Source organism: Ranitomeya variabilis, chromosome 4 (genome assembly GCF_051348905.1).
Source record: "Ranitomeya variabilis isolate aRanVar5 chromosome 4, aRanVar5.hap1, whole genome shotgun sequence".
NCBI lineage: Eukaryota > Metazoa > Chordata > Amphibia > Anura > Dendrobatidae > Ranitomeya > Ranitomeya variabilis.
The window spans coordinates 66,910,392-66,931,299 of NC_135235.1; the positions used below are offsets into that span (position 1 = coordinate 66,910,392).

Below are 20,908 nucleotides of genomic sequence, written 5' to 3' on the forward strand. Positions count from 1 at the left end.
GGACTAGTCACATCTTATGCAGTGGTTTAACTAGAGTCTGATGGGCCCCTGATGCAAGATTTGGATTGTGGCCTCCTCCATACTGATATATATGTGCATCATGGTATATATGTCCCTCATCCTGTATAAATATATATATAGGCTGGCAGCTTGTATTGCCAATCATGGACCCGATGGGTCTCTGCGCCGCCATTGACTTCAACTGAATGTGTGTCCGAGCATTTACATCCAGTTGAAATTTTATGCTGGCTTTGGCAGGCCCCCAACCGCATGGGCCCGGTCACTCTTGCCATCATTACCCTCTTGCTAATAAATCTCTCCACTCCATATTGTCTCTGAAACACTGGACTGTCTCAGAATATCACATACCTGGGAGCAGCCGGGCTCTGGTTCATGCTGACTGTGGTTTGGACATCATTAGTCTGATGACATGACAGATTCCCTTTAAATCATAATTAACCCCCCACGACCCCCCCCCCAAAAAAAATCCACCATTGGGTTGATATATGAACCCTCTGTATTGTGGAGCTAAACGGACGTTTCTGTTTTGCTGTCCTCATAGTTGCATTTACCGTACGGAAGTTTGCACTTCTGTTTGCTACAGAAACGGTGATGGTTGAGTGGCCGCCCACAGACGCTCCTGATTGTGCCGCGCACAGACGCTCCTGATTGTGCCGCGCACAGACGCTCCTGATTGTGCCGCGCACAGACCTCTGCTGCCTTTGTGGGTTACCACTGTTTGCTATCAATTGTATGGGGAGCACGAGGCGGCGTCCAGCCGTGGTTAGGATTAGAGGTGCGTACGGTCACACCGGGCCGGGCCGTGTTTGCAGAGGAGGATAAGCTTTGGATTCCCGTAACAACATGTCCTACAAGTTACCTGTCCGTGTGTCCTGACGTCTGCCAAGTGACCTGTTAATCATCGCTATTGTCCATCGGTCCTTGTAAGGAGCCGCTGCTCCAGCAACCATTATCATTCTCACCCTGGGAAGTAGTAATAGCTGACGTGACATCTTGTACGACATCCAAGGAATTCCTACACCCGTCATAAGGTGTGTCTTTTACTATGGAGCCAAATATGTTATTACAAAAAAAAAAGCTACATGGAACCAGAATATATTGGAGAGCGTTTTCCCATTAAAATCTAAAATAAGTAATTTTTAATGGGGTTATCCAAGACTTAAGATATTGATGACATATTCTTAGTAGGTAATCAATATCTGATCTGTGGTGGTCCGGCCCCCTCGCTGGTGGCTACTGGAAGTACAGCGTACGGAGACAAAACAGCGCCGCTCCTTGTACTGTGGCCGTTGTCTGTTACCGCAGCTCAGTTCCCACTGAAATGAATGTGATCTGAGCTGCAATACCTGGCAGTGGCCACTACATAGTGTACGGCGCTGTTCTGTGCTGTCTCCATATATTTTACTTCCGGCAGCCACAGCACCAAGTATCGGCTGAGCTGTAGGGGTGCTGGGTGTAGGATCCCCATCAATCTGATATCGATCGCCTCTCTAAGCTATTTCTTAGTCCTGGTTAATTCCTTTTAGGTGCCTGTAAACAAGATGAATTTTCAGATTTTTTTTTTTTTGGTGGTAGAAGTATGAATGATGGATTGGGAAGGGTAAATTTCATCATACTTAATCTAAAAGTCTAAATGCACCCTTATCGGGAACAGGCGTTCCTTGGAGAGCTCAATTTCCGATTTTTCAGCCCATTTAAATAATTTACCTTTCACCCGAAGAACGTGCAAAACTCTTGTTTGTCAGGTGAAATTATAAACCTAATTTTCAGCAGCGTGCCGATGAAAACCTGATATTCTGTGCTCACAGCACAATCCTACAATTGTTCAGTGCACATGGAAGTGTTTGGCCTTTTCTAAACAGGATATTAAACCCCCATTGATTGGCTTGCATGTAGCTACGATTACAGTGAATTGTGAAGTTGTGCGTTACGATGGCAGTCTATAGGCTGGTGCTTGTCAGATGCCTTCTTCTAGACTTCTATAACTATTTCAGATGATTGCATTATCTAACATGGATTATGTTCCCCCCAGATTATATGTTGACGAGCCTTCGGATTCTCCGGAAAAAAAGATCACCCTTCTAGAATACCTCAGGCAGCTCTCCAGGCACCGAAACTTTCTGTGGTTTGTGTGCATGAACCTGGTGCAGGTAAGATCCTCGTCCATTGTCCGTACTGATCACAAGAGTAAATAGGACACACCTAGGCACATAGAGGCGCCACCATTGCTGACGGAGCGGCTGTCAGCCTCATAAATGGTGATCACATCATAATGGAACCACAGGCGGGGCAGCGGATTTCATCACCTCGCCGGTCGTGTACGGACTTATCTCCACCAGAGATGATGGCCATACACACCAGATGGAGAATGGCCAAGAGATGAGTCACCGGCGAGGATCATCCTCACGTTTCCGATAATATGCTTGGCTGAATGTACTTATCAATCCCTAAGGAGACACAAGCGTGATACAGACACTTCTAGCGCTGCGGTGGGTGAGATGGAAACCAATAGATTTGGGAACAACAGACGCTCATCATCTATCATTCCCTGAGAACAGACATTTAAAAGGATATTCCCATCTCCAAGATCCTATCCCAATATGTAGTAGGTGTACTAATAATAATATTAGAAAATACCTCCAATTAGAAATGTAGTATAGTTCTTCTGATTCACTGTCTCTTTTCTCGTGTAGGCATTGGAGGACCTTAGGTATCCATGGTTACTTCCACTGACATAGTGACAGCTAGTGGTTGTAACCATGGATACCTAAGGTCCTGCAGTGCCTGCACATAAGAAAAGGGACATGGCGAATCAGAAGAACTATACTTCATTTCTAATGGTAGGTATTTGCTAATATTATTATCATCACACCTACATATTGGGACAGGATCTTGGTGATGGGAATATCCCTTTACATTTGCCTTGAGTCCATGACCCTGTATCATACGGTACTAGAGAGGTCCAAACATGGTAATTTAGCACACATCACGTGCTGACAGTGCGTAATAGACTTTTACAGAAGCAAAGAAGATTATTTGATGCCAAATACATAACTTTCCAATGTCACAAGTAGAAGCAAGTAGCCAGGCAGATGTGTCCAGATGACTCTCTAGCTTTTTTGGAAAGTAATTTTCGACACATAAATCGTTTAAATTAGGCTTTTGTTTTACATGCATTTTAAAAAAAAAACATTTTTGGCAATATTATTTTGAACGTATCACAATTTGTAGTAAAAAGGGGGAAAAAAATGGTAATTTTGACATTTTCACAGTGGGGCCCCTAGGGCTATTTTAGACTCCCACTTCCTGTTCTTTCCAGAAGAGTTTTCATCAGGCTCATTATCAGCAGAGGCAGGATTACAATGACAGGTAACACCTCTAGATGTAGCTGATCACACAGAAAGGATGATGTTACATCTGACCCTGCTCCATCTCCCTTCACAGTGTCCATTTGCACGTGCTCATTAGATGCCTCAATGCAAAAAATGAAACGGGGGGGAAAAGCGCACTCAATAGGCTGACCCTATTTAAGGAGAAAAAATAGTAAAACATTGTTCCTCACCGTGGGGATGGTGTGGTGCCCCTGTCTAGAATGCAACATGGTGCTGCCTTGTGGCTGGGGGGGCGGGGTGGAGCCCCCGGGTAAAAAAAAACCTGTTAAAAGCACTCTGTGACCTGAATCTGGCGGGCTATGTAAAAGCCCTGTGTCCGGTCCGAAGGGCGGTGTTTCCTCTTCTTTCATTCACCCCTTCCTTTCCCGCTGGCTGCAATATTTTCTTGAATTTCAGTAGGTTTCCTCCGTAGTTCACGCGTGCGCATTGCAATCTTGCCTTGCCGAAAAGCATTACTGCGCATGCGCCGCCGCACTATGTCCCGGAACACAGCTAAATACTTCTGGGACATAGTGCGGCGGCGCATGCGCAGTAATGCTTTTCAGCTTTGCCCGCAGTTGGGCAAAGCATACTGCGCGTGCGCAAGGCAAGATTGCATTGTGCACCCGTGAACTACGGAGGAAACCTACTGAAATTCAAGAAAATATTGCGGCCAGCGGGAAAAGAAGGGTTGAATGAAAGAAGAGGAAACACCGCCCATCAGACCGGACACAGGGCATTTACATAGCCCGCCAAATTCAGGTGACCGAGTCCCTTTAAAAAGTGAAAAAGCATTTTAAAAGTTCAGCTGTGCAAATGGAATAGAGTTTCTTGCTGTAAGAGAGGATACAATGAGGGTTTTTTTTATTCAGTCAACGCATTTCAAGTCACAAAACGACAAGTCAGTACAAAAGTTGGGGTCTTGGTGTGTTCATTGCTGCTAATGTGCATGTGAATTTCCTGAAACATGAAGTGTTAGTCTAGAATGGTCCCAGTGGCCGGTGTGTAAAGTGCTGCGACATTTCTTATTTTTATTTTTAATGCAGATTGTGATATGAGGAGAAAAAAAAAAGCTATTGCCAAAAATTGAAAAGAAAATATATTTAACGCAAAAACCTGATTTAAACAAAAGGTCATATTGGAATTACACATTCCCTTTAAAGAGTAAGTAACGTTTTTACATTTTGTAAGCCTTTTAATTCCGTGCAGATCAATGATTATCCTGGTCCTGAGGCCTCCACCGATCACTTGAAAGCCCCCAAGAAGTGCACGACTCAGACAGCTTTCTATTGAGCCCACGCTCTGCGGGGTGGGCTCGCGCCTTTCTTTTCAGCAGCGCCCTTCGGAGAAACTTGCACAGAATTAAAGGGTCATAAAATGTAAAAACAATTGTCCAGAACTTCAGTTATTGTTTCATAAATGCATATCTGCTGGTTAATCTTGTAGATTTTTAGGCATTTTCACCCTTCTGGACATTGGGTGTGCCTCCGTAATACCATTAAGTATACCACAGCCCTTCTGCATTGTTTCTGTATATGGAACAAAGGTTTTTTGGCTTAGGGGCAGATTCGGGGGGGGGGGGGGGGGAAGCTAGGTGTTTACTGGCTGGGAGGGGAACTTTGTATTCTCAGTAAGCTGCTTCATTCTTGATGAAGAGAAAAACAAATGTTTTATATCTGATCATCGTAAACTGTTATTTCACTATTACACGTAGAGTCAATAAGTCACTGCCAAGGATCCCAGACCTCAGAGTACGATCTTTTAGATTAAAGTCAATGTTTTCCCAACCCAGAGATTTGGAGGAATCATTGGCCAGTCTGCACGGACATTAATGGGTTTCTCCTCCAAATGAACCTTGGTGATGAGTGAACGTTCTCGGACAAGGTGTTATCTGAGCATGCTCGGGTTCTAACCGAGTGTCTTTGGTGTGCTCGAAAAATATGTACAAGTCCCCGCGGTTGAATGTCTCAAGGCTGTTCGACAGGTGCAACACATGCAGGGATTGTCAGTTACAGTCGCAACACATGGATGGCCTGTCCGATAGACCATCCCTGCATGTGTTGAGGTTGTCGGACAGCCGCGGGGACTCGAACATGTTTTTCGATATGGCACTTGGTTAGCACTTGAACAAGCAGAGTTGTGCAAAAAGATTTGCAGGAAGGACCCTGAGCTCAAACCGGCTACAATAGGAGTATATCCCAGAATAAAGATATATAAGAAGTGCAATTGCCAGCGCTATCCAAGCTGACACAACTACATAGAGCCAAAGAGAAACTACTTAGGGTAATATAAGATAAAGAGATCAAGGTAGAATAATCCATCATTTTATTAGAGACACCACATGACAGGCAAGATAAAAAACATAAATGTAGAAGACAGGATTAAAAACAACAAAGTGCATAAAAAGAGGAGGCGGGGAGACATGAGCAGCATGGACAAGAGTATAGAGAGAAATGAATATGTAAAGTGCAAGTGCACAAAAAGTGAGTGTTGCAGTGATAGTAATTGGTAATGAAAATCCCACAGTAAGAAACCTAAATAGGTAGAATTAATACTATGACTTACTAGGCCAACATTGGCAAAGTCAGACGTATAATGCTTAAGTAGCCAACAGAAAGGTTACTGCCATAGGTTCATGCTGTGGAAGTGACTGCCGTCGCCCCTCCCTCCAACATGCGTTTCACACGAGCTTCCTCAGGGAGTGATAGAATGGGACGGTCAAATGAGATTGATATAGGCACTGAGATAATCTCCAAATCAATGAGCTGTAACTTGCTCCAGTGCTAATTAAAGGGCGCACGCAGTGGCTTGCTGGCATTACTCATCACTCAGATCGCGAGCCGATGTCACAAGCAGGCGAAGTGAACAAGAGACCGCACGTGCACGCCCCCAAAAAGGCATCATGCACACAACACATGGACAGAATGCAAAAACACAGCTGTCATATAAACACATAGGGAGGCCATAATAGATCTCCATCTGATGAAGCATTATACTTGAAAGATTGCGAAACGCGCGTTGTGGGCCTTTTTGAGGTGGATCTGACCACTGGCACCTATATTGACTACCACTGTGGGTATGAACCTATGAGATGGTGCATACTACTGTAGTCACTCTTGTAACTATATCTGTACATGATTTATAGCTATCCACCTTATTAGACTATATTTCCTCTATTTTTTAATAGTTTTCTATATTTTTTACATCGTCTATAGCATTGAATAACGTTTCCAATTTAAGCATGAACTCCTTGTGTCCTCCCTTTTTCTGATATGTCTCTGGAGTTGCTTTAAGCCGCTTACATGCAGTTAGATATTGCCTGATGGCTATTGTTTTGGATCATATATGTATATGATGTGTAGATTCCCTACGATTTTACCCGCTGGGGATGCAGTGATGGCCGGTGGGTCATTAGCGGAGTGTATCCATAGTGCTGTAATCTGGACCCGGCCATTTGTCTGTGTCGTCTCCTGTTCTTGGTGTCCTCTGCTCAGACGCGCACTGCGAGGGCAGGATACGCCCGCTGGCCACGTGAAGGATGGATTGCTATGTTTCTTTTTTGTTTTTCAGGTGTTTCATTGCCATTTTAACAGTAATTTCTTCCCCCTTTTCCTGGAACATTTGTTGTCTGACAGAATCTCTGTTTCTACTGGCTCTTTTTTACTCGGTAAGTTGTCAGCCGCCCAGTTCTCGGTTTTAACTCACTTGCAAGTATTGTCACCAGCTGTGCGGACGTCTATTGCGGGTGTCAGCAGAGTCTCAGGCTGCTGCTGAAAAGGAACGCATGTCTAAAGCCCACCCATATACATTAGATAGTGGTCTTCTCTCCCATCTCCCCTATACCTGGGAGTGTTCTCTGAGACAGCTGCAGCCAGATTACTCCGGCGGTAGCCGAGAACAAAAGGGTCGGCCATCTAACATCGGACATACAGGATCATTATCTTCTCCAAAACCACCTGTCTGGGAAGAGTTGGGGGCTGGCTGTTGTCCAAGTACGCAAATAACGGGGGGTTTGGCTGATGTCGGTCTAATGTGTATTGTATAGTAATATGTGATATGACTGCCAGTAGGTTCTCGCTCTCGTCACACAGCTGCTATGGCGATCCTACTGACATGATGTTATCATCCTATTACATATGTGAGGCGGCTGTCACACCAGTCACTGTTATCAGGCCATACACATTCAATATGGCAAATAATCCCCCAAAATTCTGGCCATTATACTTTCGTTTTTGATTGGCTGCAAAGCAGCCAATTAATCACCCATCAGACAGTAGAGAGGTCAGTTTTGGCACGTACGGGAGATCCTACAAAGGATCCAACATGGAATTACACACACATCTGGTCTCATCTGACTACAGACAAACATTGGTATTTTACAGATGGCTCTTAATACATTGTATTTCTATAGCGCCAACATATTCTGCAGCGCGTTACAGATCAGTCTGCCATCGTCCATCGTGAGTGATCAGTAGTGTAATTTTTTCTGACATTCATGTTTTTGGACATCGTCCTCTTTCTGGACCTCCACCCTGTACTGTACTGCACTGATATTCTTACTTCACACAAGAAAAGTGACGTTCTACTACATATTGTAAAGTAGCAATGGTTTTCTTTTCTTTCCTCTTTCCCAGGTATTTCTTACATCGCGCCACATTTAAACAACATGTATTTCCTCTCTCTGTGTCGGACGTACGGCGTTTACAGCGTTGTGCGCTGGCTGTTCATCCTGAAGCTGGCCCTCAGTGCACTCATGCTCCTAGCCGGCCCGGACCAAATATATCTACTGTGTATTTTTATAGCCAGGTTTGTGTCATACATTATTTAAAAACTATTTTCATTTCATCTGTCTGTCTCTATGTATGTCACTTTCTCTTTTGCCCTCGCCCCGTCTGTCTCTTTTGCCCTCGCCTTGTCTGTCTCTTTTGCCCTCGCCCCGTCTGTCTCTTTTGCCCTCGCCCCGTCTGTCTCTTTTGCCCTCGCCCCGTCTGTCTCTTTTGCCCTCGCCCCGTCTGTCTCTTTTGCCCTCGTCCCGTCTGTCTCTTTTGCCCTCGCCCCGTCTGTCTCTTTTGCCCTCGCCCCGTCTGTCTCTTTTGCCCTCGCCCCGTCTGTCTCTTTTGCCCTCACCCCGTCTGTCTCTTTTGCCCTCGCCCCGTCTGTCTCTTTTGCCCTCGCCCCGTCTGTCTCTTTTGCCCCCCCGTCTGTCGCTTTTGCCCTCGCCCCCCCGCCTGTCTCTTTTGCCCTTGCCCAACCCCCCCCCCCAGTCTGTCGCTTTTGCCCTCGCCCCCCCCCCCCCCCCCCGTCTGTCGCTTTCGCCCTTATTTCCATTTTGGGATCACAAAAATGGAAATAAAATCATCCAGTACCGGCCCCATTGATTTGAATGGGTACAGAGACTTCCTAAAATGTTTTTTGTTTGACTGTTTCCACTAAAAGTTGTTGTCTCGGGCACACCCTGTGAATATGACACAAATGTTCCAGAGATGGACCTGTGAGACATTTGTGGCATATCCCGTTTGTCGATGGACAAACCCCTTTACCATAATAGACCTAATCTGAGCCCAGATGTAATGTCTGTGGATGTAGTAATGTAGTATACCGTTATTATACAGGCGCAGTCAGAGGTCACCGATATGTGGGGCGATACTGCCCCCTAGGGAATGATCTTGACATTGGCACCTTTGGGACTAAAGAAACATGGCGATTACTGGGTCGTCATGTTTAGAGTATTGGCATGGTCAAAAATGAGGACTTTTTTTTATTAATCAACCCTATTAATAATTTTCATTAATGTTTGAGTAGGTAGTTGTCCCCATATTCAGGATCCTAAAATCAGTGTGTACAACAGCGTCGCAATCTCTGCAGCATCCCCGCATTACTTGGACTACTTGTTACTTCTCCTGTGGTGGAGAATTGGGGGCTGTAATCCCCCAGAGATTACAGCTGGTCGCTGAGGGCCTCCATAGTGGGACATCCATCTCGTGGTCCTATCGCTGTGGCCCCGTGTTTTCCGGGGTTCCTGGCAGCAGAGACCTTCACTCCATAGTTTCATGTCATATAATATGGTTGCTCTTCTGTCTTGCCGTGGGTTCCTCCATGACTGACTGGCAGCAGCGTTGTTTGTCCCCGACCATCGTGCCGTTACACACCAATAACCACCGTGTGTTATCCGCTCATTGCAGCAACCGTGTCTTCACTGAAGGGACTTGTAAACTGCTGAACCTGGTGGTCACCGACTTGGTGGATGAAGACTTTGTCCTCAATCGCAGAAAGCAGGCGGCCTCAGCGTTGATGTTTGGGATGGTTGCCTTGGTAACCAAACCTGGCCAGACCCTGGCTCCACTTATCGGTACATGGCTGCTGTGCGCCTACACAGGTAAGCTGAGACCACCACTGTTTCATCAGACGGACGTGACCTCATCTTTGGATATGTTTTACTGTACGACAGCATTTTATTATGTAGAACATGTTAAAGGGGTTGTCCATTTTTATTTTAATAGATGTTGGGAACGTGAGTGCAGGTTCTGCTCCTTCCTCCCAGAATCTACTGTTGTCAAAATGGCCGCTGGTGGATGATCATGTGACCAGGCCTGTCCGTCTGCCTCCTCCAATTGAAGACTTCTTTCACGAGTGAAGTGTTTTTCTATTGGAGGAGGCAGACGGACAAGCCTGGTCACATGATCCTCCACCAGCGGCTTTTTTGACAACCGGAGAGTCTGTGGGGGAGGAGGAGAACCTGTAATATTTATATACCGCAAAGTCACATCCCAACACTTATGTTAAAGTAATGATAAAGTGACCAGCACTTTAAAATGAAGCTTAAAGGGGTTGTCCAGGCTTGGGTGCGCTGTCCATATTCTCCAGCTCTGGAAGCAGGTAGTCATGTGACTGCAAGTATGCAATTTGCATATTTCTGGCCACATTCTGACTAGACGTGTCTGCCCTCGCTTGATTCACTTGTATTGAGTGAGATTATGTACGTCTAGTCTGCACGTGACCGCATATATGCAAATCACATACTTGCTGGCACTGGAGGATCCTGACAGCCTGCACTGTGAATATTCACACAGTGACTACAGACTTGAGTCCCCAGCCTGGAGAGCCCCTTTAACGAAATAGAGCTGGCTAATATTGCAAATTACTACTAATATACTGATGTCTTTCCATGTGTCCGACTTCTGCAGAGTCTCGGTAACAATTCTCAGGGATGTCTGTGGAGTGCGGGTGTGGCTGCCGGGGTGGTTGGTTTTTCAATACACCTTGTAAGCCTTAAAGGGATTTTCCAGAATTTTAGTATTGGTATCCCAGATACTTTGGAAAGATATTTGATGTCAGATTGGTGGAGGTTCAGCTCCTACTGCCTCCGCTGGTCGGGGGACAGTGGTGCATGGGAAGTGGCACAGCGCCTTACATTGTGTGGTGGCCGGGAGTGGTACTGCATGTTATCTCCTACATCGGTGAACAGGAAAGCGCTTGCCACTAGACAATGTATCGTGCTGTGCCACATACCAATGCACCGCATGCCCTTCAAGTAGCTGATCAGTGAAGGAGCTGTGGATTAGACCCCCGCCCATCTGATATTTATGACCATTTTATAAAGTCCCATAAAACGACTCTATATTGGATTTTGGGGCGGAGTATAATTTTTGACATTCTTTCCATGTGACTACAGATCTCCGAATCCTAACAGTTTACACAATCCATATTGTCAGGGTTTTTCTCCGCTGTCAGCTAGAGTATGTGATCTCAATAGTTGCCGTCATCTGTCGACTAGCTTCTCATCCGCCTATGTTAATAACACATTGAGAGAACCAGGAGTATTGCTGCTCATCACATGACCGCAAGTATGAAAATCACATATTTACAGTCAAGAGAGCGAAATCCGACAGTGTGGATGTTGCACACTGTCAGGAGTCGGCAATCTGGGTTGTCTCAAGTGCCTATCTTCAGGAACACATTGCTCCAGTGCTTCCCGGCTTCCTGGGGGATAGTGACGGTGCACTCCTGAAGATTGACCGCTCAGCCAGGCTGCCGTCCCGGACTGTGCGCTCTCCCATGCTGATGGCAGCCGAATCTTTGGCTCTGCAGCATCGGTAGAGCTCAGAAATCTGGCCAGCTTCAGAGCAGTTCTTGCAAGCACGCTCCCCCTAGACTAGGTAACCAGACAATTCTGAGGTGGTCGGTAACTTGGCAACGAGCTGTAAACTATATAGAATTAAACGTTCCTCCTTTCTTGAGAACAGAGTAAAATAATAATTTTTTAATTATTTTGCGATGTTACCTATTTAATAAGGTGAAACCGCCCCTTTAATGTATATAATGTTGACTTGTATGTATTTGGTTGCAGGCTATGACATCTTTCAGAGGGATGCGATGAATAATATCAACACGGAGCCGCAGATGGATCCGAGCCGCGTGCTCTCGGCCACCCTCCGGCAGGGATGCTTTTATCTCCTGGTATTCGTCCCCATCGCCTGTGCGCTCCTGCAGATTTTTACCTGGTCACATTTTTCTCTCCGTGGAAAGCGACTCACAGCGGTGAAATCGTATCGTCAGAATCAGACTCAGAATGTTCTTCCTCAGGATGTCAAAAACATATGACAGACAGTGTAGGACACAGTGACGATGACGGGCCGTCCCATGGCACAAGGTACGAGAACACGGCACACGGTGACCTGGTGATTGTACGGCCACTGCGCCAGCAAAGAGCTGACATTCGGATATGCTCATGAGGAACAATCCATTACTCTAATCCTTAATACATGGAGGGGGCCAAACTTTCCATTCCAGTATAGAGGAATCATTTAAAGGGACATTAAACCCTTGAATGCAGGAGGGATATGAAGAAAAAACCCAACCAAACTTACCTGTGTGCAAACACGCAACGTTCCATCTCCTGCGGTTCACTTCTCTCGTCCGGGGCCTATGGAGAGGATGGAGCTTACATTCTCTGATTTCCATTGCACACAGCATAGCCTACAGCCTATATGTATCAGGCGGACGGCTATCCCTCCCAGACACATACATGATCGATCTGGTGTGTTAGCGTTGGTGCAAATCGATCCGCAGGAGCCGGTCCATCAGCGGCGTCTGTGATCTGAGCGCTGAACGCAGCCTGATTGTATCTGCAGCTCTGCGTTTGATTAGCCGGCCTGGGCGTCATGCCGCAATCGTATCGCCGTGCCAGGCTGGCTAATCAAAAGTGGAGCTAGGGATGGATGCCGCAAGTAAGAGGTGGTTCCCAGTGCTACTGGCCAGCGACTGTCGTAGCCACTAAATTCCCACCAACTCTAGTGTATGTGTCTTATCAATGGGGAAAGGAAATTAGCCACTGCCAGACGAGAACGAAAGGATCACTAGTGATGAGTGAGCATGCTCGGATAAGGTGTTATCTCAGCATGCTCGGGTGTTATCCTAGTGTCTTGGGCGTGCTCGAATAATATGTTCGAATCCCCACGGCTGCATGTCTCACTGCTTTTAGACAGCCACTACACATACAGGGATGGCCTGTTTGTTAGGGAATCCCCGCATGTCAGACAGCCATGAGACATGCAGCAGCGGTGACTCGAACATATTATTCGGGGTCGCCCAAAACACTAGAACACCTGAGCATGCTCAGATAACACTATATCCGAGCACGCTCGCTCATCACTAGTAATTACCAATTCCATCTGCTCTCAGGGTAGAGGTCGGGAGTTGGGAAACCACCGCACATATTAAATGGTCATCTGGTCCCTCTCACATCAGAGGGCTCGGCTGACATCGATTGAAGATGTAAGACCACCTTAAGTTGCCTTTTCCTAAATCTCCCGTTTCACATAGACTAGACGGACAGAACATGAACAAGGCGGACACCATACTGTGTCTTCTAACTTTAGCGTCCCTGTAACAAGACTGACTGGTGGCAGCGGTGACGAGGAATAGCTGCCGTCCACTCTGGATGACGTACTGTGAACTTCTGAGCAATGACCGGCCGTCACATGTGTTACTTGCTGGCAAGTAATGATCCGGAAAGACCGCGTGGCCCGAATACCTGCAGATATTTATTGGTAATCCACAGAACGTGCACCAAAACCTCTGCAGTTGTCACATTGGCCTTCTTTTTTGCATCCTATAATAAGCCGGTGCTATCGCTGATTAATGTACATTTTTGGTACTTCTGAAAATGTACATTAGATGTAAAATGTGAGACTGGCCTTTTGTAATGTGATGAGCCCGTCCGTTTTTACAGGACGTTTGCACTTCTATAACTGAAGACGTAATTTATCCTCGCAGTGATTCACATGATCCAGGGTTATTTCCCTCTTCTGTTCTGCACCCTGAGCGATCCAAGGTTCCTTATCAAACACTGTCTTCCTGTTGGGTGACGACCATTTGCCTACATAGCACTGGGAAATTATTATGGGCCATGCCATTGGCTGTACAATACACTGCCTCTGCTTGGTTCACAGACTTGCCTCTGGCCATCCCATTGTGAAAACCTGAGAAGATAATTTTCTATATTTATATATTGCTATCGGGGGGAAAAATACATGATTTTTTTTTTTTTTAGAAGAAAGGGAATCTGGATGCAGAGAATGATGAACATGTAGGGCCCTGTTCACATCTATGTCCATTCTGTTGTCTAAATCTGCAAAGGGGGCTCCAAATGAGACCAAAGAGTTAATGAGACACAATGGAAAGTGGGGCATGTCAGTGACGCCCGCCGTCACTTTTCTGAAGGGTCTTCACCAGCGTCTCTTCAGGTGTTTCTGGGGGGTCTTTGCTTTCGAACAAAGACGCTCAAAGAATAAACGTTGCTTCTCTCATCCAGTTCAAGGTTTCCAAACCCTGAAGTGGTTAAAAAAAAAAAAAAGACATGAACACGTGCACAGCACTCACTTTACATTGCTGTGCATTATGTTCATTTTTGTTTTAATCTAATTCTGTAATTTTTTACACCCCTTCCAGTGGTCCCAGCTGTTTATTTTCTTAATATAGAGCCACAAATCTCCTAAAAGCACATACTGTATAGCCTTTTTCGTTATTGCATTTTAACCTTTTTTATTTTTGTCTACTTTCTGTTGCTTTTCGCCTGTTTTTTTTTATTTGCACCTTATTTTTATAATTTAGTCCATTTTATGTCTTTTTTTTTTTCTCCTGTTTGCCATTGTGGGCCATTTTTGGGGTTTTCAGTTGCTTTCTTAAGATTCATCAGTACACTTTTTTAAAAGATCCTTTTTTTTTTGCACAAAATATACTCCAGTCCCCCTGCAGATTAATTTCATAAATATCAGATTTTTTTTTATTTTATCCGACAAATTTTGCAACATTTTAATGGAAAATGCAAAAAAGTCACTTAAGAGCATAAAGTAAAAAATAAAGAGTTTTTTAAAGACACCGTTTTGAAGACTTTGGCACAAAAAACATCTACGAATACCTTTTATAGCAGCCTAAGGACACAGATCGAGTTGAAAGTTGTCTATGGGCTGGAATCTGCGGAGGCCATAAGTCATGGACCTTTCACTGACCCGGGGCTACATTACACTACTTGCAGTAAGCTCCCATTAGTGGTGGCTGCAGGGAGCAGACTGTGGTATAAATCTAATGTATCCATTTTTTTTTATTTTATAGATTATTAAATAGATCTTAGACCTGATGAAGCTGTTGCACTTATTTTTAAAATCCATGTCTTAACTGGCTAGATAATTATCAAATTAAAATGAGTTTATAACTTCACCTAGAACCGGACTCTTAAAATGCTAACTTTAAAACCTTGCTGACATATTGTGGGTGCGGGTATATGGAGCAGGAACAGGAGCTGAGCCCCCTCCATACAGGGTGGGTGATGGCCGTATTGTAGGCAACCAATACCAGCCTCTAACAGCAGCAACCAGAGCAAACTCAGATTGCTGCAATTCAACCCCAGAGCTGCTGCGAGTCTCTGACAGCAATATTTAAATGGGAGAACGTGGCAGAGACTGCACCTTGTGGACTAGTCAGCTTGTTCCCGGTCTCGCACTTTCCAATGTTTTATTTTTTCCCCCCAGATTATAGTGTACATATTAATCTAATCTGATTCATGCTGGCTGTGGGTCGGCAACAATCAGCTAACAGGTTGTAATCTTAAATTTTTTTACATATATATATATGTATATAACATCAGTATCTGGATCATTTACTGTAGTCCCTGGTGGTTAGGTAAGTAGAGGATTGCATTTAGGCGCATGTTCCCACCTGCTTGCTTTCCATCTATCTCCTCCCTTCTTTGGATTGATAAAGCTTGAGCTGTCAATCAGAGCAAGGGCGGTGGAGATATCGGGAAAACGAGCAGGGGGGAAGGCACCGTTACATGTTCAGCCCCGTCATGGAGCACTGGGTTAGACCTGTCATTCTGCGCGGACAGACGCCAATACCTATTAGACCAAGGGTGATGACAATGTCAGCCATTTAAGAAGATTTGGTGAAATGTAACAATGACCGCCATCTTATCCGATCGGTCATCTGGAAAAGAGTTGGCCGTGTTTGTCCTTTTCGGCCAATAGTCGGATATAAGATCCTTTGACCACAAGCCATCTGTATTTGAGAGAACGTTCTCAGAATTATCATTCGTTCTTTGCCCGGTGAATCATTGAATATGTCTTACCAATTGGACTGCAACGACCTCTACGGACTAACTTGTGTATGTATCGGCAAAATGATCGCTCGGTCAGTGGTCAACCTACTATCCAATAAACATGACTGATATAATTTCTCTACAGTAGCCCACCCATACACACATTATTCTTGGCAGATCCCACCATAAGATCTGGCCCAGCCATCTATTGAGATTTTTTGGGGTGTTATGGGACAATAATTTGTTTCATGAATGGGTGAGTTTATATGATGTGCCCTTTAGATGCCATATGCATTTCCCATCACTTAAAGGGATTGTCTAGTTCTGGAATACAGTGTTAGATGATGGGATGGTAATCCCTTGAGCTAAGCTGGAGCGGCCACAGCACTTTTGGACAAGCAGATCCATCTAAACATTACATGGGTAGCTCATTGATGTGGGTGCGGTGTAATACTACTTTTCTCCTGTGGTGGCGCTGCAGGGAAAATTCCCAGAGATTAAATCGTAAATTGCAGCTTTCTTATAGGGGCAAACTGGGAGTGCGAGAGTTCAGCTGCTAAACCTAACTGTGACCACTGCAAGTCCTGACCCAATACTTGGTAACTTTGCCTTTAGCGTCTGCAGCCCAGAGGTCTCTGATATTTGCAGAGCTTCCCGGCCGTGTATGAATGTATATTCCTCATATCATCTCAGGACTGGTACCGTTTGCTGGGGATCAGCTGTGTCACTGCCATGTTCACATGAATTATGATAATTTGCCATAAAATAAAGTATTTTCTCCAAAGTGACGTAGGTTGTTTTTTTTTCACTCATGCTATAACTCATCAACATGACACATTTTGAATAAGATTCTGTTTTATTTTAGGATTTTTATGTGTTTCGGGCATCGCCAGCTGACACCATTTTACTTGTGCACAGTACAGGATTGGGCAAATATTTTACAAAAGAAGGAAAAACAAAAAGTGAACGGAAACACTGTTGGCTGTCATATGATAGAAGCTACTGTAGCGGAGAACATGGCCGCAGTTTGGCAGGTGGACCTTTTATGGACTGATGTCCGAGCAGTTATCATACATCATCCCATACATCTACAAGACAGGACAGTTGTCGTTCCGTGTAGGGTTTGCAGATAGGGAACCCAAGATGCCCACAAACATCCCACCTTAGTCTTTTACCCCACTGAAGCAGATCAGAAACCCCCAACGACCGGATACTAAAAGGCGCGTATAGATATAAGAACGATGAACCTTAGTACAAGGACACTGTGAGACAACGTAGAAGACAGGACGGTGTAGATCAACTCTGGGTATTATACTATGAACAGAGTCCAAACTAACAACATCCAAACTTTCACCATATTTTAAAGTGTGATTTTTCACCAGAAAAGTACCCCTCTTCTCAATGGGTTGGGTCCCATTACAAATCAGCGTCCAAACATTAGCTACGATTTAGACCATTATAATCAACTGGTTTGGTGAATAATGTTTTTGTCCGTCCGCTCACCATTTGTAATCCTTTCAATATTGTCCAGTTTTGTGTGTAGGACTTTGTTCTCCTTAGTGGCAGATATAGTCTGTTCATCAATGTCTCCAGACACATGGTTCATCAGCCCATTTTCATCCAATATGTAACCCTTAACCCTTCTTGTCCAGCATCTTTAAGCTAAACAGAGGATATGCAATATGGGGGATTAATCCTTGCTTAGAGCTCATTTTTAGGTGGACCTCAATGTTTCCTTAAAATTCTTTGGGGATTAAATCACACAACAGGGAACTAGAAAAATCCTCGTCTTGGGACCATAAAGCTGAGATATTGTCCTGGGAACAAGCCCATATTTTTGTAGAGAAGATACATCTGAAACGACCAGGCCGACCACCGGTCTGACGCCCCAAACTACCACCGTCATAGGGATATATAATACTGTCAGCGCTAGCTACAAAATCTGATGTCTGGCCAATCAGCGGACATTTTACAGACGCGAGAGTCTGTCCTTAAGGGAAGGATCACACTGTCGTATAACGAGGAATGCAGTGCTCAGACTGGCCGTCGGCTCTCCAGATCCGAGAGGGACAGCTGCATAGAAATACAGGCTGTAACACGCGGATCAGATCTGCCGGCCAGTCCGAGCACTGCGTTACGATCCCCGTCTGAGTTATACGGTCGTGTGACCCTTCCCTAAAGTATAGTCACGTGCCATCGTACATGGGCAATATGTCCGCATTCCACACGCTATAGGGAAGTGTCCTCAAAATAAACTATGGGGTCAGCAATCCCATAAACCGCTCTGTCTGCATGTTATGGAATACTTAACTCCATCATTTCTAGATGATAATAGCTCTTCTGAACGCTGTCAACAGAGCGGGGCCACGAATTCAGACGTCAGTGAAACACGGTCCAAGTACAGATTGTGATATCTAGACTAACCACTGATAGATATATACACATATATATATACAGCTCTGGCAAAAAGTAAGAGACCACTGCAAAAATGTTCAGCTTGTCTGATTTTTCTCTTTATAGATATATTTTTGAGTAAAATGTAAATTGTTCATTTATTCTATAAACTTCTGACAACATGTCTCCGAATTTCCAAGCAATAAATTGTGGTTTTTTTCTGACAAAGAAAAATGGTCAAAATTTAAAACAAAACCCAGTGCTTTCAGACCTCAAATACTGCAAAGAAAACAAGCTCATAATCATTTAGAAACAACAATACTAATGTTTTAACTCAGGAAGAGCTTAGAAATCAATATTTTGTGTAATAACCATGATTGTTAATCCCAGCTTTCATGCGTCTTGGCATGCTTTCCACCAGTCTTTCACACTGCTCCTGGCGCAAAAATGTAAGCAGTTCTTCTTTGTTTGATGGCTTGTGACTATCCATCATCCTCTTGATTACATTCCAGAGGTTTTCAATGGGGTTCAGGTCTGGAGATTGGGCTGCCCATGACAGGGATGTGGTGGCCTCTTAAGTTTTGCCAGAGCTTTATATATATGGCTGAGTTTGGGCCAGATATCCCAGCCTGTACTGGCATGATGTTTCATGGCAGTCTGAATTGGGCCTGTGTTCCCTACACTCAGGTTATGCGAATATATATATATTTTTTTTAAACTTTTACTCAAGAATAACTGCCCATCCATTTTTTCCCCCCAAATTGTGGCATTTCTACAATTGCCAGCAGCAGCTCTAGTATGGTACCTGCTGCTGGCTAAATGCAGAGACTGGTCCCCGTTATGAAGCGTCCACATCTTCAGCCCCATATTGTAAAATCCGCTGTCCTGTAAGGAAACACAAAAGCAGCTTTCATGTTTCTTTACTTACATCACGGGGACATGTAAACCCTTATGATGTCTGTTCCTTTAGGTAAAGGTTGGAAGGAACTGTCCTGAAATGGTTCTTAAATAATCCTATACTGATGCGCAATAAAATGGCCACTTCCATACACAATCCATAGTCTGATCTGTTATTGGTTTCCACTGATGTCAGGATTTAGTGCTGGAAAATGAAAGCAGTAGCCAGGGTAATAAATATATAGGAAACCCATTAGGTTAGACATAGGGGACTTGCACTACTTAGTTATAAGACATGGCCAGTGACTTAGTGGTCACCAATGGTTCTTGTATCCGTGTCAGTCAGCACATTCAGCCATCACAGCAGTTAGGGTGCAGTCAGACGGCCGTGTTCCTCACGCGAGGATCACATTGCAATCCTCGGACTGGCGTCCCCTCTCCTGACCTGAGCAGGAGAGTAATACTGCAGCCTGTCTGCGCCCATGATCTCCGTCTCACCCCGTCATCCAGGCTGCTGTTTGGTGCATTCACACTGCAGCGTATGTCAGATACACGTCTGGAGGACTTCCCATGGGATAACACCAATGCTGCTATATAGACATACAATGACAGGTCACCCATAGGCTACAATGAAAAAATAATAATAATGCAACTTTGTTTTGATCCTGTTACCGTTGCCTAGAAAAGGTATCCCGGATACACACATGCTTTTTTCCTCCATGGATGCACTTAGGGTATTTGCACACGTTGCGGTTTTTACTGCGGATCCGCAGCAGTTTTCCATGCGGTGTACAGTACCATGTTAACCTATGGAAAATAAAAACTGCTGTGCACATGTTGCGGAAAAAAACGTGAGGAAACGCTGCGGTTTATTTTCCGCAGCATGTCAATTCTTTGTGCGGAATCCGCAGCGATTTTACACCTGCTCCATATTAAGAAACCGCACAAAAAAACGCAGAAAATCCACAGCAAAAACGCAGTGTTTTTGCCCTGCGGATTTATCAAAATCAGTGCGGAAAAATCCGCACACCAGTCCGCAGCATGTGCACATAGCCTTAATATACAGATCAGGAACTTTTCTGGTGCATACAGTGTTAATGCAGCCTTAGGATTCTGAAAGAGCCGCTGCCTATACCTACTGGTCACAAACATTCAGTTATAGGACTCGATCCCCCCCATACACACGTCATTAAAGGGTTAGTCCAAACATCAAAACTTATGTCCGATCCACGTTAGGTAAGTTTCTGATCATGTGTGGCTGTAAACCCACAGCTCCGGATCACTCAGCCCCGATTCCCAATCAGAAAGGAGAGTCGGCTGTAGACAGCAGTCCAATAAAAAAAAAAATGGAGAATTTTGGTGCCTCTTTGAGGTTCCCCACCGCTCATGACCTAGAATAGGTGATAACTTGCCATATTGAGAATAACCCTTTAGCAGGGGGATTCCAATCAAACAGCCCCCTGTATCTCAGCTTCCTTCACCCTAATTTTTGGGATATTAGGATTAACTGCAACTATCATTTTAAAGGGAAAAAAAAACAATCTCAAGATCTCTTAAAACTTAGTAATGCAAATATAAACACGTTTTATAACTACTATCCTCCTGAAGGGTAATGAAGCCAATAAATAAT

At 44.6% G+C, this 20,908-nt stretch overlaps 1 protein-coding gene across 4 annotated transcripts in view; it reads left to right on the forward strand.

Annotated features, from left to right (window-relative positions):
• SLC68A1 (solute carrier family 68 member 1) overlaps positions 1-20,819 on the forward strand; it is a 35,690-nt gene extending 14,871 nt beyond the window's left edge. For all 4 annotated transcript variants that reach the window (XM_077258638.1, XM_077258641.1, XM_077258639.1 and 1 more), the window contains 5 exons: positions 2,054-2,171; positions 6,963-7,059; positions 8,027-8,198; positions 9,575-9,768; positions 11,740-20,819. In XM_077258638.1, the coding sequence (XP_077114753.1) occupies positions 2,054-2,171; positions 6,963-7,059; positions 8,027-8,198; positions 9,575-9,768; positions 11,740-11,993 (835 nt within the window). In that variant the 3' untranslated portion in view covers positions 11,994-20,819. The remainder of the gene's footprint in view (positions 1-2,053; positions 2,172-6,962; positions 7,060-8,026; positions 8,199-9,574; positions 9,769-11,739) is intronic.
• The last annotated feature ends 89 nt before the right edge of the window (positions 20,820-20,908 follow it).